The 23,344-nt window shown below is 34.5% G+C and overlaps 1 protein-coding gene across 1 annotated transcript; it reads right to left on the bottom strand.

Moving 5' to 3' along the window:
- Positions 1–6,257: 6,257 nt before the first annotated feature.
- LOC133328929 (pupal cuticle protein Edg-78E-like) lies at positions 6,258–6,610 on the bottom strand. The gene has a single exon (XM_061537437.1). The coding sequence runs from the start codon at positions 6,594–6,596 to the stop codon at positions 6,258–6,260; it is 339 nt and encodes a 112-aa protein (XP_061393421.1). The 5' UTR covers positions 6,597–6,610.
- Between the last annotated feature and the right edge of the window lie 16,734 nt (positions 6,611–23,344).

Raw genomic sequence — 23,344 nt, 5'->3', positions numbered from 1 at the left:
AGGTTAAGTTGAGCGATTTTGTTATAAGTGCAAGAAAAAAAAAATCAAAAGAAAATAAAATTTGTATATATGAAATATAGGTGTGAATTTTTTAAAGAATATATGTCGGGTCAACAGAAGGGGATATTTTTTCATGGCAACGGCTCTTATTGGCTTTAACATGGCGAAGTCCAGGCTTATCTTGGTCCCTCTTTCATCTCAATTGTGGACACTGACCTCCCCGCGGTGCCACCTGGAGAGCTATTTTCATCACCCGATGAAATAGTGAGCTAATATGTGCCGCGAGTTCACCCATAAGAACTATAAAAAATGGGTTGAAAAAGCACAGAAAAATAAAACCAAACCCCCCTAATATTGACGACCTCCGCAAACGTATAAAGGACCACGATCTGGCAATCTGCACTTGGTATGTGCGCACGTTGCACAGAACAGGCGCAGTGTTTGCTTTGGCGGATGTACTCAAGAAGTACAAAGCCGATATTATTGCCCTACAGGAAATGCGATGGAAAGGGACTGGCGTAAGTAAATCAGATGATTACGCCCTGTATTATAGCTGCCATGAAACGAGACGTGAATTCGGCTGCCGATTTATGGTTAACAATAGAATAAAAGACCTCGTCTCCAGATTCACTCCAGTAGATGAGCGATTGGCTATAATCCGTATAAAAGCGAAGTTCTTCCACATCAGTCTCATTTGCACCTATGCTCCGACCGAAGATGAACAGACCAACGACATATTTTACGAGCGCCTAGAAACAGCATATAATCGTTGCCCTGGCCGTCTTAATGTAGCAGCAAAGGTGCAATCTAATATAACACGGAAATTTTACGTCGAAAAGCTGCAAACACAACAGATAGCAAAAGCATACTCCGCTCAACTTACCCAACTGCTTGACGAAAGCACCCCTGGTCCCGATAATAATATAGAAGCACAATGACAGAGAATTGCCCACTCCCTACAAACTGCAGCACTTGGATACCAAAGTCCACCAGCAATAAATCCGTGGTACGATCAGGAGTATCGTAATGCTACTGATATTAAAAACGCAGCGTATAGGGTAACCCTGCGGACAGTAACAACACGTAATGCGATGGAGAATTATCGGGAGAAAAGGAGAGAAAAGAAATGTATTCTCAGAAAAAAAGAAAGAGCAAGAATAATTCGGCTATGCAGGATAACTTTAACTGGCACAAGATTAGCAGTTAAAGTCGGAAAGGACCTCTCGGAGCTCTTTATTACCGAACGAGGATTCAGACAAGGTGACAGTTTATCGTGTGACCTTCTTAACATCCTGCTGGAAAAGGTCATACGAGAAGCAAAGATGAACAGAAATGACACTTTGTACACCAAACAACACATGTTACTCGCCTACGCCGATTACCAACTGTAGAAACAAACTTGAGGATTACAAAGCTTCGAGGTAGTCAAAGATTTTATATACCTTGGTACCGCCATAAATAAAACGAATGACATCAGTTTTGAAATTCGGATAGCCAACCGATGCTACTATGATCGGAGCAAACAACTCAAAAGCAAGGCCACCTCCCGCCAGACCAAACTCACACTCTACCATACGCTGATACTACCCGTGCTGTTATATGGATCTGAAGCATGGGTATTTACGCAAGCAGATGAGGCAGCTCTTGGAGTGTTTGAGAGAAAAATTCTCCGAAAGATCTATCGCCGTCGAATGAACCATGAGTTGTACCGGCTATTCTAGGACATCGACATTGTTAGACGTATTAAGCTGCAGCGACTACGTTGGCTAGGTCATGTTGTGAGAATGGATTAGGGATAAGTAAATCGACTTTCAACTAATCGATTAATCAACTTTTTGTATTGAAAAGTCTAAAAGTCGAAGTCGACTTTTGATCTACGAGAAAATCGTAAAGTCTACTTTTCAAGATCGACTTTCGATTTTCTTCATAAATACTTGATTTTTTTCACAAAGCTCAAATTACCCAAAAATTCCACTTTCCGGAACTTTACTTTATCTGTTCACAATAACTCATATAAAAAATCAAATTTTAGTCGATTTTGCAGAAGTCAGTAAAAGTCGAAAATTGGACAGATTGAACAGAACAGATTGATTTTGAACAGTTTTGACAAAATCGAAAGATCGACTTTTTAGTCAAAGGCAAACATCGAAAAGTCTAAAAATCGACTTTTTGGTCAGAGACTAAAATCGAAAAGTCTAAAAGTCGACTTTTGCGCTCCACTACGTATCCCTAGAATGGATGAAGATGCCCCAGTCCAGAAGGGAAATAAAAGCGAACCAGCTGATGGTTCAAGCAGAAGGGGAAGCCCAAGGATACAATGGACAGATCAAGTCGAAGACAACATTGCCGAAAATAGTCTTTCAAATTGGAAAAACTGCGCAAAAGACCGACGCGCCTGTAAATCTTTTCTAAGCTCGGCTTATGGAACGAAAGTTCTGTTACAAGCCAGCTAAGTAAGTAAGTGTTTATACCGAAAAGTGGATTTTTTGAAACATATTTTTCAGGAACATCCGAAAGCAACATCCGGAACGTGATTTTTTTAAAGAATATTTTTATAATGTATTTTTTTTAAGAATAATATGTTTTTAAAGAATAGGACCTGGAATTTTTAAAGAATATTATTCCAAGGCCAACTGAAGTGGCGATTTTTTAAATTAAATTAAATTAAATAAAAAGCCGAAAATTTTGAATTTATTGAAGATTATTTTTTTAGATATATTGAATATTATTTTGAAATGCTTGAATAGCCATAATAGATAAATATATTGTCTGTTATCATTTGTTATGCTATTGTTAACAAAAAAGTTAATATATTTTTAAATCAGCATATCACACATAAATTATGTGGCACTGTGTACACTTTGAAAATGCATCATTTAAAATATGTTAACATTTTATGGGCAATAAATTTATTTTGAAAGTTAAGATTCCACAATAAATTTAACTGAATGTGGGCGATGTGTTCGCTATGGCTATCATTTTCAATTTTCCCACTTTTTCACTTCTATTAATTTTTATTAAGGAAACTCCCGAATTAAATATTTAAGAATCCATAAAAAAAATAGTTGCAATACGTGTGTGTGTGTGTGATGAAAATACCATTTAAGAAACAAAAACTTTCAAATATATAAAAACTACATTAGTTTAGAATAGTTCTATACAGTTTTCGAAAGCATCTCAAATTCGAACGAACCAAAATAGTTCGAATGCAAAATGAATTTGGTAATTTAAAATTTACATCCTTTATCCCTTAACACATTTGGATTTGTTTTTCAAAAAGCGTTTTTATTTTCAGTCAATATTCTTCGTTCTCTTGACGTTATTCTCCTTGGCCTATGGCCGTCTTATCGACCGCAGAGCCCGAGTGTTACGTTCAAAATATAAAAGACCCGATCGAAAAGGAAATTATTATTATGCCTTTGAAACATCGAATCGAATTCAAGTCCAGGAGGCTGGCAATCCGGTGGGAGTTACGGGCGAAGTGAATTATATATCTCCTGAAGGACGAGTCATTGAACTGAAATATACGGCCGATGAGAATGGTTTTCATCCTGTTGGTAGACATCTGCCAACACCACCACCAATGCCGGACTACATCCGTCGCTCATTGGAATATATAAAGTCACATCCGAATTCGGAAAATCGTGGAATGAAAATGAAGAAGAAACGAACGAGGAAATTTGGGCGTTCTAGGAAAAGGATGCAAAAGTGAAAAGAAGACATGGTGTTTTATATTTATAATGTCATTAATGTGTCTTTATGAAATAAAAATTACTATTCAACACATATTGTGTACATTAAATTTTTTTTTCAAGGATTAAAATAATCGTGAGTTTGTTCAAGCATTACTACAAGACCCACGTAGTAGACATTTAAAAAATACATGTCAAGGACTAAAATTGGATTTTTAACGAATATTTTTTAAATCTACCTAGCGTGCAGCATTGAAGAATATTTTTTCAGAGCGAACACAAGCGTGGAGTTTTCAAGGATCAACAACTATTTTTTTAAAGAATATTTTTTCAACAATCAAAACAGGCGTGGATTTTTTTACCCTACACAACTATGTTGTCAGGGTATTATAGCTTTGTGCAGTCCCAAGAGTTTGTAACGCCGCGAAACATTGGTCCTAGACCCACCTTTAAGTATACCGATCGTCATATCTCGAATAGCTGAGTCGATCTAGACATGTATGTCCGTCCGTCCATCCGTCCGTCTGTCCATTACAGGCCACAGTTATGGACCAATCTTCACGAAATTTTGCATGTAGGATGGGGTTTGGCCAATGAAGACCCCTATTGTTTTTGGAAAAGATCGGTTAATATTTAGGGGATGAAATGGACCAAAAACTTTACTTTTGTCTGATTTTCTGTTCGCTCCAGAGGCCACAATTATAGCCCAAACACCGCGAATGTTTTAATGGAGAAGGGGATCGGGCCAAAGAATAAGCATGTCTGTTTTGATAAAGATCGGTCAATATTTAGCGGGTCAAATGGACCGTGATTTTGACTTTTGTGTGAAAAATGACAAATTTTGTTTTCTATGCCGTATATATTTACTCCTGAAGGATATAGAACTGAGAAATTGATAGTATGTTCAAGAGGAGTGGTTGACCTTTAAATTGATACCAATTATATTATCGTATGTACTCAGATGTGGGAGTTACACTTAAATATTTACAGGTGCTTACGTATTCAGACATTATTTAGTAACCCAAAACCACACTAGAGGGCGGAAATATAGCGCTGACCGTTTTGAAAATTTCCATGAGATTCCAGTTATGGTCAAGGACAACTCCTATAATTTTCGGTGATGATCCGATAATAATTTTGTGTGTGTGTTTTTTTTATGTAAAATCGGACGAAAATATACATGGAAGCTATATCTAAATCTGAACGGATCTTCACGAAACATAGCACACATCATTCTAGACTCAATTCAGTACGCTATGCCAAATTTCGTTCAAATCGAAGAATATATAGGGTCTTTGGTGCACCATTTACATTAAATCGGACGAAAATATAATGGGAGCTATATCTAAATCTGAACGAATCTTCACGAAACTTGGCACACATCATTCTAGACTCAATTCAGTACGCTGTGCCAAATTTTGTGGAAATCGAGGAATATATAGGGTCTTCGGTGCACCATTTACCTTAAATCGGACGAAAATATATATGGGAGCTATATCTAAATCTAAGCCGATTTTCACAAAACTTAGCACACATCATTCTAGACTCAATTCAAAACGCTATGCCAAATTTCGTGCAAATCGAAAGATATATGGGGACTTTGGTACATAATTTTCATTAAATCGGACGAAAATATATATGGGAGCTATATCTAAATCTGGACCGATTTTCAGGAAACTTAACACACATCTTTCTAGACCTAATTCAGTACGCTGTGCCAAATTTCATGCAAATCTGAAGATATATAGGCATTTTGGTGCACCATTTACCTTAAATCGGACGAAACTATGTATGGGAGCTATATCTAAATCTGAACCGATTTTTCCCAATTTCAATAGGGTTTGTCCTTGAATTAGCTGTGCCAATTTTCATTCAATTCGAATAATAAATGCGACCTGTGCCTTGTTTACAATTTAACATGAACAGACGGACGGACGGACATGCATAAATCGACTTAGAAAGTGATTCTATGCATATTCTCAAAAGGAACCATCTGTCTATCTCGTTTCCTTTTGCCTGTTACAAACATATGCACAAAGACATAATACCCTGTACCACAGTGTGGTGAGGGGTATAAATATATTGTATGTTCTAAAATAAGCTTAAAATTTTAAGAGAATATTTTTAGGTCTAGAATAAGGCCCAAGATAAACGCAGAAGTCTTATTTTAGCATATTTTGTTCAAGGATCATCATACAGTTTCGTCAAGAGTTATCTGAAGTATAAGCTTCGATTTTCAAAATTTGTCAAAAGGATTCTTTGAGTATATATATATATATATGTATTTTATTGACTTGCTTGCTTGCTTCGGTTTCACAACATTTTATGTGATTTTCTCCTTAACTTAGCATAACTGAGAACATCTAACATTTGACGTGTATTTACAGCCTTCTTAACGATAAGATATAAGATAAGAAATAATAATGGCATAATATGGTTGCAATGAAGGGATAAAATAACACTCTCCTCGTCCTCGTCCGACAAATGGTTATATAACTTGGTGATTATTATAATATTTTCTCTTCATCTATTCCCCAAAGAAAACGGATTTCCATTTTTGTTTGTTTACTTTTTCTCTTGGTAGTTGGCTGGTGGATGGGCACGAATGTATTCCAATGAACGTAAAATTTCAGCTGGAATTGGTGGTGAAGTTGGCAAATGATCTCCCACAGGATGATAGCCTTCCTCATCGGCGGTGTAGCTCAGAGAGATGCGTTCACCCTCTGGCGAAATGTAACTGTACGAGCCAGTGGCCCCTTGAATATTGCCCGCCTCCTGGGCTTGTATACCGTTTGAGGTTTCAAAGGCATAATGGAAATTACCCTCCGGATCGGCGGCTTCATTGATTAGACTTTGGATTTGGGCATCCTTGTCAATGTTATCACAGTAGACCAGGGCGGCCATGGAGACGAGGACTAGGCAAATGTACTGAAATGAAAAATTTAAATTATTATTATTTTATGATTACAATATCCGAATATCCGTTTCAAACTTACGAATTTCATACTGTTTGAATTGAAATTGTCTTAGTAAACAAAAATTAGAAAACACCCGATACTGCTTGTTGTTGGTGGCCACTGCTTAAATGCAACCGAGAACTGCTTAATTTTCTTGGCCTCGCAGAAGTTTTTATACTTTAAAGTGGTCGCTGTTTGATTTTTGAGCTTGACTTAATTCGTTTTCTAGCTTTTTTAAGCCAAATTAAATTATTTGTCTGTCCAGTCGTCCACCCATTAGTTGATGCGTTACAATGCATTTGCTGGTGGTGTTGCATTATTTGAATACAAAACTCGATTTTTTCTTAATTCTTGTAAAGTGTATTTGCACGCAATCATTTGTTGTTGTAGTTTTCAAAAATGTTATGAGGGATTTCTGTTTTGCTTTGACATCTAAGATTTGTTTAATTTCTTGTGAAAAGTTCAAATAGTTTTGTATTTATTATTTCAAAACTGAAATAATTGAATTAATTTTTTAATAAGAGATGGACAATATTTTTATTATAAATTGTGAATTGTTTAAAGAATATTTTTTGAAATATCCGAATAGTGGAATTTTAGAATATTTTTGGCCAGGATCAGAACAAACTTTTCCCGATAAAGAATATTTTTTTTATAGCCAACCATGAATTTTTTAAGAAAAAATTGAAGGACTTAACCAGTTGTAGGTTTTTTTAAGAACATTTTTCTGGATTTTTTTTTAAAGATTTTTTTTAGGACAAGCATGGATTTTGTCTAGATTTTTTAGGGATTTTTTAAACAATTTTTGTCAAAGACAATTCGTTGGCATAACGTTTTTAAATAATTTTAGTCAAAGGCTATCTGTAGGCAAAAAGTTTTTAATTTCTTTTTTGTTAAAGACGTGGAATTTTTGAAGATTTTTTTCAAAATAATATATTTTGTCAAACACTTCCAAAGATTTGGATTTTTTAAATATTTTTTTTTAGTCCTGCCTTACTTTGGAATTTGCCAAGAACATTTTTTCTTTTATTTGAATAACCACAATTTTTAAGATTTTTCAGGATCTACCACAGGCTTAGAATTTTTAAAGAATACTTTTTTAGGGTCTAGACATGGATTTGTTCAATACTATTTTTCGTGATCTACCAGAGGCGTGAATTTTTCAAAAAATATTGCTTCAGTGTCTACCAGAGGCGTCAATTTTTAAATAATATTTTTTCAGGGTTTGGAAGAATATTTTTTCAGGGTCTACCAGAGGCGTAAATTTTTTAAAGAATATTTGTTCAGGGTCTAGCAGAATTGTAGATTACTTAAAGAGTATTTTTTGGGACTACCATAGGCGTGGATTTTTTAAAGAGTATTTTTTGGGACTACCATAGGCGTGGATTTTTTAAAGAGTATTTCTTGGGACTACCATAGGCGTGGATTTTTTAAAGAGTATTTTTTGGGACTACCATAGGCGTGGATTTTTTAAAGAGTATTTTTTGGGAGTACCACAGGCGTGGATTTTTTAAAGAGTATTTTTTTTTTGGACTACCACAGGCTTGGATTTTTTAAAGAGTATTTTTTTGGGACTACCACAGGCGTGGATTTTTTAAAGAGTATTTTTTTGGGACTACCACAGGCGTGGATTTTTTAAAGAGTATTTTTTTTTTTTGGACTACCACAGGCTTGGATTTTTTAAAGAGTATTTTTTTTTTTTGGACTACCACAGGCTTGGATTTTTTAAAGAGTATTTTTTGGGACTACCACAGTCGTGGATTTTTTAAAGAGTATTTCTTGGGACTACCATAGGCGTGGATTTTTTAAAGAGTATTTTTTGGGACTACCATAGGCGTGGATTTTTTAAAGAGTATTTTTTGTGACTACCATAGGCGTGGATTTTTTAAAGAGTATTTTTTGGGACTACCATAGGCGTGGATTTTTTAAAGAGTATTTTTTGGGACTACCATAGGCTTGGATTTTTTAAAGAGTATTTTTGGGGACTACCATAGGCGTGGATTTTTTAAAGAGTATTTTTTGGGACTACCATAGGCGTGGATTTTTTAAAGAGTATTTTTTGGGACTACCATAGGCGTGGATTTTTTAAAGAGTATTTTTTGGGACTACCATAGGCGTGGATTTTTAAAGAGTATTTTTTGGGACTACCATAGGCGTGGATTTTTTAAAGAGTATTTTTTGGGACTACCATAGGCGTGGATTTTTTAAAGAGTATTTTTTGGGACTACCATAGGCGTGGATTTTTAAAGAGTATTTTTTGGGACTACCACAGGCGTGGATTTTTATACCCCTCACCACACTGTGGTACAGGGTATTATGTCTTTGTGTGTATGTTTGTAACAGGCAAATATAATCGAGATAGACCCATGGTTCCTTTTGAGAATATGCATAGAATCACTTTCTAACTCGATTTATGCATGTTCGTCCGTCTGTCCTTGTTAAATTGTAAACAAAGTACAGGTCGCATTTATGATCCGAATTGGATGAAATTTGGCACAGCTCATTTGTTTGGCCCAAGGACGAACTCTATTGGAAAATCGGTTCAGATTTAGATATAGTTCCCATATATATCTTCGTCTGATTTAGGGTAAATGGTTTACCAAAGTCCCTATATATCTTTCGATTTGCACGAAATGTGGCATAGCGTACTGAATTAAGTCTAGAATGATCTGTGAAAAGTTTCGTAAAAATCGGTTCAGATTTCGATATAGCTCCTATATATAGCTTCGCCCGATTTTAGGTAAATAGTCAATTAAAGTCCCTGGAAATCTTTTGAATTGCACGAAATTTGGCACAGAGTAATGAATAAGATCGAGAATGATGTGTGCAAAGTTTCGTGAAAATCGGTTCGGAGTTATATATAGCTCCCATATATATTTTCATCCGATTTAAGGTAAAGAATATTATTGCAGGGTCTACCAGAGGCGTAGATTTTTTAAAGAATAGTTTTGCAGGGACTACCAGAGGCGTAGATTTCTTAAAAAATATTTTTAAACGGACTACCGCAGGAGTGCATTTTTTATAGAATATTTTTTTTTTATTTTTGGACTACCGCAGGAGTGCATTTTTTATAGAATATTTTTTTTTTATTTTTTGACTACCGCAGGAGTGCATTTTTTATAGAATATTTTTTTTTTATTTTTGGACTACCGCAGGAGTGCATTTTTTAAAGAATATTATGTTTTTTTATGTTTAATTTTCATTTTTATTAAAGTTATGTGGTATTCAGTCAATTGCGTTTTGATAAATGATACATAATATCAGGAACTATAATAAATTAAAATATAAAAATGACATTACTTTTGTCGATCATTCATCCTCATAATTTGTCTTCTTGGTGGTATGAGTTCTTATGTATTCCAATGAACGTTTGATATAATCCGGAATAGGTGGTGGTGTTGGTAAATAATCAGCCGACGGGTGATAACCATTTTCATCGGCGGTATATTTCAACTCAAAAACACTGCCATCTGGCGAAACAAAATTGAACTCTCCGGCAACACCAGCCAAATTTCCAGCAGCCTGTATTTGTATGGCATTTGACGTTTCGAAAGCATAACGGTAATTACCCATAGGATCTGGATGATTACTTGATGTAATATGAAGAATTTTCGCATCTCTTTCACTCAAGTTGGCATACACAAGACAGGATAGAGAAAATGCTAGGAACAGGGAAGTAACCTAAAAAATGTGGAATTTGAGTTTCAAAATTAATTATAAGTAATTGGGATTTTAATTTTTTGTACTTACCAAATTCATAATTGTAAAAAAAATGTTGTTGTCCTAAATGTGTTTGATGCAAAATGTCTAGAATAGAACTGTTGCGCTTCCACCAGAACCGGATTGTTTTTATATTTGAAGAAAAATTCTTAAAATTTCTAAAAAAAAAATAATATCGGCACGTCGTTTCTTGCCATGACCTTTGTTAATCTTTACTGAAAAAATATTATGATTTACTTTTTGTGGTTTCTTACATGGTCTACATTTTTTGTATTTATAAAATCTATTCGGCGAAAATGAACAACTTCATAATAATCAAATTAATTCATTCACAGGGAAGTTGAAACATCAAAATATTACCTTTTGTCTTAAAAGCTATGCCAAAAAATTCCACGCCCTGAAAAGAAGTGCAACAAAAGTGAAAACGTTGTTGGAAAATACAAGAGATAATGATTGTATAAAAAAAATTTTCTTTGAAAAATCCAAGCTCAATCTAGTATTTGAAAAAAAAAGATTCTTAATGAAACTAACGCTTTGATAGGCATGACATTTTCATAAAAAATCAACGCTTTGAAAAAATATCCTTTACAAAACGCACGCCTGTGATAGTCCCACAAAAATATTCTTTACAAACCAACACCAGATTTGGCCCTGAAAAAATGCACGCCTGTCCCTAAAAAAATATTCTTTACAAATCAACACCTGTTGTAGCCCTGAAAAAATTCACGTTTGTTCCCTGAAAAAATATTCTTTTAAAAAATACTCGCCTATGGATGTTCCCTGAAAAATATTCTGTCCCTGAAAAAAATTATTTACAAAATTTACGTCAATGTTAGTCCTTGAAAAAATCCACTTGTGGTCCTTGAAAAAATATTCTTAAACCAGTAAGGAAAGTAGTAAAGTCGGACGGAGCCAACTATATGATACCCTTCACTACTTTGAGTATATTCAACACATTCATACTTATAAACATCGCACTTTTGAAGGACCATTAATATGAAAGTGGATAAACTAAAATATGTGATCTTTATCAAACTGTGGACCGACTTAAATCAATCATAGACATGTCATTCTGCAACCTATGCTAAATTTTTCATATGGACATATATTTGCAATGGGACAAAATCATGTATATCGATCTAAAGTAAATCTCAATCGGACACCCATTGATTGTTTGGAGCCCAACTAACTTGAAGACCGTATATCCAAATCTGAGCCGAATTCAACGATTAAGGTTATACCAACATCAGTACGTTTTGTGCATAGCGGCCATATTTTTGGGTTATTCACGCGTCGGACGAAAATATATATGGGAGCTATATCCAAATCTGAACCGATTTCGGCGAAGCTTTTCACACGTTAGTTTATACTAACTTCGGTACGTTGTGCAAATCGACCATATTTTGAAGCTTTGGCGCACCATTTACTGAAAATCGGACGAAACAATATATGGGAACTATATCTAAATCTAAACCGATTTCAAAAAAAAAACTTGACACACGTTGTGTTATAATAACTTCAGAACGTTGTGAACAATTTTGTGCAAATCGGCCATATTTTAAAGCTATGGCGCACCATTTGCTGAAAATCGGATGAAACTATATATGGGAGCTATATCTAAATCTGAACCGATTTCAGTGTAACTTACCACACAGTAGGTTATACTAACTTCAGGACGATGTGCAAAATTTTGTGGCAATCGGCCATATTTTGGGGCATTGGTGCACCATTTACTAAAAATCGGACGAAACTATATATGGGAGCTATATCTAAATCTGAACCGATTTTTCCCAATTTCAATAGGGTTCGTCCTTGGGCCAAGCATATGAGCTGTGCCAAGTTTCATCCAATATGATCATAAATGCGACCTGTACTTTGTTTACATGGACAGACAGACGGACGAACATGCATAAATCGACTGAGAAAGAGATTCTATGCATATTCTCATTCCTTTTGCCTGTTAAAACATACGCACAAAAACAATATATGTGGTGAAGGGTATAAAAATCCACGATTTTTCCCAATTTCAATAGGGTTTGGTCCTTGGGCCAAACAAATCCAGCTGTGCCAAAAATTTCATCCACGCCTATTGGTCCCTGGAAAAATATTCTTAAAAAATCCACGCCTATGGATGAGGAGCCTTGAAAAATATTCTTAAAAAATCCACGCCTATGGATGAGGACCCTTGAAAAATATTCTTACAAAAATCCACGCCTATGGATGAGGAGCCTTGAAAAATATTCTTACAAAAATCCACGCCTATGGATGGTCCCTGGAAAAATATTCTTTAAAAAATCCACGCCTATGGATGGTCCCTGGAAAAATATTCTTTAAAAAATCCACGCCTATGGATGGTCCCTGGAAAAATATTCTTTAAAAAATCCACGCCTATGGATGGTCCCTGGAAAAATATTCTTTAAAAAATCCACGCCTATGGAAGGTCCCTGGAAAAATATTCTTTAAAAAATCCAGGCCTATGGAGGTCCCTGGAAAAATATTCTTTAAAAAATCCTCGCCTATGGATGGTCCCTGGAAAAATATTCTTTAAAAAATCCACGCCTATGGATGGTCCCTGAAAAAAATATTCTTTAAAAATCCACGCCTTTGATAGGCCCTCAACAAATAATCTTTAAAAAATTCACGCCTGTAATAATAGTCCCTAAAAATATTCTTAAACAAATCTACGCCTCTCATAGGTTTCTATAAAAAAATTCTTTAAAAAATCCACGTCTTAGGTTCCTGAAAAATTATTCTTTAAAAAATCCGTCCGTGAAAATTTTTGAAAAACAAAAATATTTAAAAATAATTTCTACTCTTGTTAAATGTTCAAAAATTGCCTTGTTGGAAGTTTGAATCATTTTTTAAATTGAAATAAAAAGCTCAAAAAAGCTAAAACTTTAATAAAAGCAACAAAATATTCAAACACAGGGTAACACTTATATTTTACGTTTGCGACATACGTTATATTCAAATTTTACCGCAATATGCTAGTTTTATTGCGATACTATTTTTATATTTATTTGAGTTACGATTTTTATATTTATTTGAGTTTAAAACGGTTTCCGTAATTCAACTTTTTAATTTGTATTCATTTGTTTAAATATGTTTAAATCAAATCGTATAATATTATTTAAAATATGTTTTTTAATATAAAGATACTTCGTTCGTGTATCTAAGCATGTTTGTTGCTTAAGTCTTTTGTTTCACAACATTAGACTGATTGTTAACAAAAAGCTTTAAACATACAAAATAACAATTTTGTGGAGACTTTAAACGAAAGCTTTTATTTAATTGACAAACAAAGCTTTACAAAATTATGAAGAATAACCGTTGCAAATTCAAATTTTAAATTTCCGAAAAAAATATCATTCAAAAAATATCCATAATGTTTAAAAATTCGTACTGCGAAATTACAAAATGTTCAATCTTTCCCAATCGTTTTCGGAAGACTTGAAATATTGAATTAAAAAAATAGTAAATTGTTTAAGAATGTTTTTAAGGAAGTAAAAAAGTTGATTTTAAAGTAATTTTTAACCCTAGAATAATTGTGTATTTTTAAAGGTTATATTCCAAAGACTAGAATGGAACTTATTTTTCAAGGACTAGATTCATTAGGGAATATTTATCCAAGGACTATAATAAGATTGGACTTTTAAGAACCAACACAATGATAATTTCTTTAAATAATATTTTTCAATGACTAGAAAAATAAAAATCTTTAGGACTAAAATAAACATAAATTCTTAAGATTTTTTCAAGGACTAAATAAGAGTGACACTTTTGGGGAATATCCTTTCAACAATTAGAATCATTGATCATTCTTTAAGGAATATTATTCAAAGACTAGAAAAAGCTTGTTTCTTTAGAAAATATTTTTTTCAATGACCGAAATAAGTTTGGACTTTTACGGACTGGGATACGCGTGTAGTAAGGACAAATTTTTTAAGGACTACAAAAAGTGTTGATTTTCAATGAATATTATATAAAAGACTGAAAATAGGGTGGATTTAAAAAATATATAGCATTACTACGACATTTTGGAAATATAAGCCAACTGAGCTGTAAATTAGCTCCCCCGGTTCGGGACTTTTTTCATATTGTGATATACCACATTTAATTAAGGTCGGTCCATTATACATTTCACCACATTGTGGTACAGGGTATTATGTGTTTCTGCATATGTATGTAACAGGCAAAAATAATCGAGATAGACCCATGGTTCCTTTTGAGAATAGGCATAGTATCACTTTCTGAGTCGATTTATGCATGTCCGTCCGTCTGTCCATGCTAAATTGTAAACAAAGTACAGTTCGCATTTATGATCCGAATTGGATGAAATTTGGCACAGGTCATTTGTTTGGCCCAAGAACGAACCCTATTGAAATTGGGAAAAATCGGTTCAGATTTAGATATAGCTTCCATATATATTCTCGTCCGATTTAAGGTAAATGGTGCACCAAAGTCCCTATATATCATTCGATTTGGCACAGCGTAATAAATAAGGTCTAGAATGATGTGTGCAAAGTTTCGTGAAAATCGGTTCAGATTTAGATATAGCTCCCATATATAGCTTCGTCCGATTTTAGGTAAATAGTCCACTAAAGTCCCTGGAAATCTTTTCACTTGCACGAATTTTTGCGTAGCGTACTGAATAAGGTCTAGAATGATGTGTGCAAAGTTTCGTGAAACTCGGTTCAGATTTAGGTATAGCTGCCAAATATATTATCATCCGATTTTAGGTAATTGATGCACCAAAGTCTCTGAAAATCATTCAATTTGCACGAAATTTGTCATAGCGTACTGAATTAAGGCTAAAATTACATGTGCTTAGTTTCTTGAAAAGATCCGTAGCTAGACCGATTGACATAACGTACTGATTTAATATAAATTAGTCTCTGGCAAATTTCCTTGAAGTCGGTTCAGATATAGATATATATATAACAAAAACGGTTCTTCTGTTAGGATACATATGTAGAATATACCCAAAGTTGTGAAGGGTATCGTATAGTCGGTCCAGTCTGTCTTTACTACATTCTTTACTGGTTTTTCGTATGTTTAAGGTCTTAAATGAATGTCCACGTACTACAAAGGAACTTCCTGTCCGAATGCCGATTTCAACACCCAATATTAGATATTTCGGTTCGGTCGAAGTTTTTACTTGTTTAAATTATATTTATAAATTAACTATTATATTTTTGAATATTTTCTATAATTTCGTAAATATATTTTTTTTTTATTAATATTTCCAAAAGAATTTGAATTGTTCATTAAAGTTTTTTTTTCTATAACAATACCAGGAGCTTATGATTATTATCATATTTATTATAAATATTTATACACATATGAGATTATATCAAAAATACTATATCATAAACGAGTGAATGACATTCGAAATTTGAATTAAGGCGTGTGTCGCAAATGTTGTTTTGCTCCTTTCTAGTTAGACCAATACAAAAAATTGCCAATTGAATTAAATTTCTCATAAGAAATATTTTTCAATTTATGAAACCGGTTTTGCATTGAATTTCATAAAGCTCATCTAGTATAAATATGATAATAATAGAAAGATTTAAATACAAGAAATTTTCAAACATCATATTGTGACAATTGAGTTGGATTATCATTTAAATGTTTGCCAATGTGAATAACTGCTATTTCAGATTATTTAATTTTTGGGTTTAAGTATTAATTCAAATCAAGAAATGTGTTATGGTTTGAGGATGAACACAAAAAATTGGATTATCTACATTTGAGTTAATCCTTAATTAAGGATACTAATGACATTTTCGATATTTACTTCTACTTGTGTTTATTGTCAAGAAAGATTTAATTTTTTTTAATGTTAGGTTTTATTATTATTATTTTATTTCTAATTACCGTTATGCTGATTTGGATCAGCCCAGCAACGAGCACCCATAATTTGGAAAACAGGTATGTGTCTTAAATCTTTTGTTTACATTTTCTGTTTGCGTTAAAATAGAAGTACCATAAACGATCTTCGGGTTATGTTATTAAATTGCAAAAAAAAAAAAAACATGTTCTAGTAGATTTTTTGCCGAATCGGCAAAACAAAAAGCCTGTGTACACTCGGTAGAAAAAGTCTGCATACAATTCTGTCTACATACTGATTCTGCAAAAGTGTTATTTTTTATGCCCTCAGCCTTATGGATAATGAGGGTATGTACACTTAGATACGACAAAAATATGCCTCATCGAAATATTAGTTTTATAACCCATGTTTCTGTGTACCAAATCCGTTTTAGACAATTTGCAGTCGATTTAGAAATGCCTGTCCCTCCGAATAAAATAATGAAACCTGTGTGTAATTCCGACGACCTTCCGCAAACCATAGGAGTTATATATATGTCGGCAACACCGACTGACACTTTTATCCTTTTTATGTCTTTTGTCTGTTTTAGGTTTTTTATTCATCCAAAATCCGAAATTTCAAATTACTCTCCATAAAGCATAACATAAAGGGAGAGGGATCTTCTCATATGGGGGGTATGCAAAAGAGTGATCTCTATTTAAAAAAATCCGGGAACAGAAAAAAATCCATAACAGAAAACGAAATGCCAAATTTCAACTACATCGATTGGAAAATGAGCCTAGGACAACGAAAATATCCACAATAAAAGTGAACCTTTATATGGGAGCAATGCCAAAACATGGATCTATATATTTAAAAAATTCCGCATATAAGTTATTTATACAACAATAACATAAAATCCCAAATTCGAAGACACTTCGGTTGGAAAATGTACATAGGACTATAAAAATATCTAAAATGGGCCGGAACCATTGTGGTATGTCAATATCAAAATGTTCGGCAAAAAATGTGTGTTTGCCCCGCATGAGCCTATAAAGCTACATTATAGTCATTCATTTTGAAAAATATGCTAAAACCTTTAAGTTCCAAAAATTGGGCGTTTAATGAGGATATACCCCACAGGGTGAGATTAAAAAACTGCAACCAACTTCAGACTGCTGTCATTTCTAAACCACTCAGCTGTTAAAATTATTCCAGTGACAGCTCATTATATTGTTTAAAAGCGTACAAAAGCATTTTGGTGAGAATTTTCCAGAAAAAAAGTTATTCGTGATGAAATTCAAGCATCATAGTGTGATTTCTTTATATTTGGCTGGAAAACCACAAGTGGTTAGAACACTCCAGCATTTAAATGTGAATAAATCTTTTGTGTCTCGTACCATCGCTCTTTACCGTGATACTGGTAGCGTAGCCCGACGTCAAGGAAGTGGACGGATGTTGCTGTTTTCCAACATTAGCAGAAATGGTTCGAAAAGTAAAGAAGCAAGTTGATCGAAACCCACAAGCCCGCAGTGGCCGAAAAATGGTTCGTGAGCTAAACATATTTCCATTCCGCAATATTCCATTCGGCAAATGTTGAAAAATGAGCTCGGGGTAAAGCTATTGAAATTCCAAAGAGAGCAAGAACTCACACCGCAACAGAAATAAAATAGACTCAACAGAGCTAAAGAGTTCGCTTCGCTTGGCCGAAAGTGGTGAACTGCCGAATTAGGTTTTCTCCGATGAGCAAACATTAGTTATGCAGCAGTTTGTAAACAAAGAAAATTACGTTGTTTACTTGCCAAAGAGGTCAGCTGAAAATCTGCACCTTCGGTTGACCACCAGAACTCAACCGCCGGCCATGGTGATAGTGAGGGCCGCCATAACAGCCAATGTTCGCTCTCCACTCGTATTAATCGAAATGCCGAATATTATCAAGAAAATATTCTGAATTATGTATTAAAGCCTTGGGCACACAAACATTTTGGCCGCAGACCTTGGACATTCCAACAGGACTCAGCATGCGCCACCCATGAATAGTTACAAAATGAGGTTTCTCGATTCATTTCCAGCGCATAATGGCCACCAAAATCTCCGGATACCAATCCCTTGGACTATTGTGTCAGGAGTATTTTGTAAAGCAAGGTTTGCACTAAAAATACAAAAGTGTCGATCACCTCAAGCAAGCGCTTCGCCAGGAATGGGCCAAAATACCGCAGAACAACATTTTTAATTTTTTTTTATATTTTTAAATTTTTTGATCGAATTGTATACATATCTCCGTATCTTGTACTAAGGCGGTTTAATGTTGATTTTTGTTTACCTAGAAGCACATGTATTTAACAACGTCATAACTACATATTTATCAACACATTTTAACAAATCCGAATTTATTCCAAATTATAAGAATTCTTAGCCTTCAGTCTGTTTGGTTTTCAAAAGAAAATACAAGAAACGAAAAGCAAGAACCAAACGAGCAAACCACAGAAGACGTCAATGTGACAAACATAAACGATGGATAGTTAATTTGTTTAATATTTATGAACATGCTAGTGGTTTTGTTCTTCAAGAATTCTTCATCTTTAAAACCAAAAAAAAAAAATTCTTCCAAGCCATCTGATCAATTATTATTTAAATATTAATGACAACGAATGGCTAATTAAGAAATGTTGTTGTATATTCAATATGATTTGATCGTGATGGAGCCTCTTGGATAGAATATTTGCATAATTTGTTTAATATTTTTTTTTATTATTTAAATATGATAAAATTGTGAAAAGAAAATGGAACAAACGATAATTACTTTATCTTCTATTGGCCATAATCATAAATATATTGGCTAATTGGTTGAGAGAGTGTGAATGACGAATAAATAAAACGAAAGATAATAAGAAGCAGTGGGTGTTTTCAAAATTTGACAAAATGTCATATTGCGGAAGTGTGATTTTAATAAATAGGTCATGTTTGTTAGTTATGAAGGTGGCTATTGCAGGCAATTTTTATACCCTCAACCATAGTATGGAGGGTATCATTAATTTTGTCATTCCGTTTGTAACTCATCGAAATATTCATTTCCGACCCTATAAAGTATGTATATTCTGATTCTTCTAAGACGATCTAACCATGTCCGACGGTCGGCCCGTCTGGTGTAATCACGCTATCTTCTGAAGGAATTGAGATACGGTGCTGGAATTTTGCATAGGGTTGTCTTTTGTCTGCAGGCAGTTCAAGTTCGAAGATGGGATATATCAGTCCACGTTTAGGCATAGCTCCCATATAAGGGTACCCCCCAATTTTCTGTATTTTGGGGTTCTTGAACGTGTTTTTCAACCGAATTCGCTGAAATTTGGTACGTTGGGTTCTTATTGTGTACTAAATGTCTCCACAAAAAATTATGAGTATAGGTCCACTTTTTCTGGTAGCCCCCATATAACGGCACCTTCCAATTTTCAGTATTTTGGGGGTTTTGATCGTATTTTTACATCGAATTGGCTGTAATTTAGTATTTTGAGTTCTTAATAGGTACCAAATTTCTCCACAAAAAATTATGAATATAGGTCCATTTTTTCGGGTAGCCCACAAATCTCCCTACCAACAATTATTTATATTCGCCCCCTTTTTAGGGTAGTCCCCATATAACCCCCTTTTTATACCCTTCACCACTCTGTGGTACAGGGTATTATGTCTTTGTGCATATGTTTGTAACAGGCAAAAGGAATCGAGATAGACCCATGGTTCCTTTTGAGAATATGCATAGAATCACTTTCTGAGTCGATTTATGCATGTCCGTCCGTCCGTCTGTCCGTCCGTCCGTCTGTAGATGTTAAATTGTAAACAAAGTACAGGTCGCATTTATGATCCGATTTGGATGGAATTTGGCACAAGTCACTTATTCGGCCCAAGGACGAACCCTATTGAAATTGGGAAGAATCGGTTCAGATTTAGATATAGCTCCCATATATATATTTAGCCGATTTAATGTAAACGGTCCCTATATATCTTTCGATTTGCACGAAATTTGGTACAGCCTAATCATTTAGGTCTAGAATGATGTCTGCCAAGTTTCATGAAAATCGGTCCAGATTTAGATATAGCTCCCATATATAGTTTCGTCCGATTTCATGTAAATGGTGCACCAAAGTCTCTATATATCCTTCGATTTGCACTAAATTAGGTATAACGTACTTAATTTGAGCCTAGAATGATGTCTGCCAAGTTTCGAGAAAATCGGTCCAGATTTAGATATAGCTCTCATATATAGTTTCGTCCGAATTTATGTAAATGGTGCCCCAAAGTCCCTATATATCATTCGATTGGCACGAAATTTGGCATAACGTACTGAATTGATCCTAGAATGATGTCTGCCATGTTTCAAGAAAATCGGTCCAGATTTAGATATAGCTCCCATATATAGTTTCGTCCGATTTCATGTAAATGGTGCCCCAGAGTCCCTATATATCTTTCGATTTGCACGAAATTTGGCATAACGTACTGAATTGGGCCTAGAATGATGTCTGCCAAGTTTCGAGAAAATCGGTCCAGATTTAGATATAGCTCCCATATATAGTTTCGTCCGATTTCATGTAAATGGTGCACCAAAGTCTCTATATATCCTTCGATTTGCACTAAATTAGGTATAACGTACTGAATTGAGCCTAGAATGATATCTGCCAAGTTTCGAGAAAATCGGTCCAGATTTAGATATAGCTCCCATATATAGTTTCGTCCGATTTCATGTAAATGGTGCCCCAAAGTCCCTATATATCATTCGATTTGCACGAAATTTGGCATAACGTACTGAATTGATCGTAGAATGATGTCTGCCATGTTTCAAGAAAATCGGTCCAGATTTAGATATAGTTCCCATATATAGTTTCGTCCGATTTCATGTAAATGGTGCCCCAAAGTCCCTATATATCTTTCGATTTGCACAAAATTTGACATAACGTACTGAATTGAGCCTAGGATGATGTCTGCCAAGTTTCGAGAAAATCGGTCCAGATTTAGATATAGCTCCCATGTATAGTTTCGTCCGATTTCATGTAAAGGGTGCACCAAAGTCCCCATATATCCTTCGATTTGCACGAAATTTGGCATAACGATAATGATTTAGATATAGCTCCCTTTTATTATAGATTGATTTTAAGTAATTGACGCGACCAATAGGGTGATAGGAACAAAACGTTCTGAAATTAGTATAACCTAACCTGTGACAAGTTTGTGTGAAATCGCTTAATATTTGGATAGAACTTCCATATATATTTTCGCCCGATTTCAAGTAAATTGGGCATCAAACTCCTCATGTTAGTCAGATTGACATCAAATTCTGCACAACGTACAAAATTGAGCCTAGAATTACGTAGTTGCGTTTTATAGAAGTACAGACATTCCCCAACGGATGACCTATTTATATTTGTTTGAAGTCGATTTACATACTTTTGTCCCATTGTAACATACGAATGACATGTTAATGGATAGATCTAGGTAGATTCACATTTAGATAAATATCACATATTTTATTTCATCCAATTTCATGTTAATAGTCCTGTTTAATATACCCATAGTGGTGAAGGGTATCATATAGTCGGCCCCGTCCGACTTTACTACTTTCCTTACTGGTTTATATTAAAATAGTTATCTAATTTGTTCCGCGTTTTGGGTTTGGTTCTAAGAGTCTGTCGTAATCATTTAACATGCGGAGGATATCGATATAAAGTTAGAACGTAAGGTTCGATAATGAACTATACATGAACTAAAACCCTCATTTAGTCCCTAGCACCTGTGTGGGAGGTATCAGAGGGAGTGGACCGATAGTCCACATCTTCGAACCTGAACTATGTTTGGATGAATAATAAGAACGGCACAGGTTGGATGAAATCAACATTTTCTGGAACATGGTTCACATAATCGCGTTGTAAAAATGTCGGTATAAGTCCACTTTTTGGTATTTTCCCTACATTTTCATTTCAACTACCTTTTAGTATATTTATGGTGGAGGGTATCCAAAGTTCAGCCCGGCCGAACTTAACGCTTTTTCACTTGTTTGAGATAGATTTTCTTCAAACTCAAATCGAATGGATCGAATCGAATTTTTGCATTTTCTACAAAAACTGTTGTTAATAAAATTTTGATGTACTTTAGAGTTACCAGTCATAACTCAAAAACTTCATCCAGTCATAACTCAAAAACTTTAAGAGTGGCGAATTTTTCTTTTTGGATTTTTAATATACCCACCAATACCATAAGGAATTTTTCACTCCCAAAATGTTTTTGCATAGTGAAATCCAAAACCAAGTTATACCCTCAAAAATGATCTTTGGAGGACCATTGAGATGGAATCGGGCTATATACATAGATTTTTGAACCAATTGAAAAAACCCCATACCTGTGCCATTCTGAAATCAATGAAAAAATCCATGTCAAACGGGCAGACTTGGATTCTTTGGTGTAGCATTCGTATGCAATCAAATAAAATTCTGGGAGCCATATATAAAAACATGGACCTAATTGAGCAACCATTACATACACCATTCAAAATGTTGTCTCAATCGAACAAATATTGGGAGTTTGGTGTATCGTTCACATAAAATTGGACGAAACAATATATGGGAGCTATATCTGAACCTGAACCGATTTTAACAAAACTTCGCATACATCAATCAGGACCTAATTCAGTTCTCTGTGTAGAATGTTGTGTAAATCAGACCATAATTTTGAATTTGATGCACCATTTACATAAAATCGGTCGAAACTATATATGGGTGCTATATCAAAATCTGAACCGGTTTACATCTAATTTCAATAGTGTTCGTCCGTTGGCCAAATAAGTGAACTGTGCCAAATACATGGACGGACAGACGGACGAACATGCGTAAATCGACTCACAAACTGATTCTATACATATTCTCAAAAGAAATCATGGGTCTTTCTCGATTTCTTTTGTCTGTTACAAACATATTCATATCTGTGAAGAGGTACCAGAAGAGGTTGTTCTATATAAAATGTATGTTTGAATGTTTGTTGGGGAGGTCCCAAAAGGAATGGATCGATGAGTCCCATTTTCGGACATGATCCAGGTTTGATAAAAATATTACGATGTGCAATGTTTGTGTCAAATCGAACATTCCATTCGCCGGATATTAGATTTATAAATTGTGAATTTTGTT

Source organism: Musca vetustissima, unplaced genomic scaffold (genome assembly GCF_032173495.1).
Source record: "Musca vetustissima isolate MV318-11 ecotype Yass unplaced genomic scaffold, APGP_CSIRO_Mvet_v1 utg2113, whole genome shotgun sequence".
NCBI classification, from domain to species: domain Eukaryota; kingdom Metazoa; phylum Arthropoda; class Insecta; order Diptera; family Muscidae; genus Musca; species Musca vetustissima.
This window is presented reverse-complemented; position numbering and strand designations above follow the sequence as displayed.

What these genes read in the sequence shown, in the direction of transcription:
- LOC133328929 (XM_061537437.1), bottom strand. Translation starts at nt 6,596, where the DNA reads ATGGCCGCCCTGGTCTACTGTGATAACATTGACAAGGATGCCCAAATC.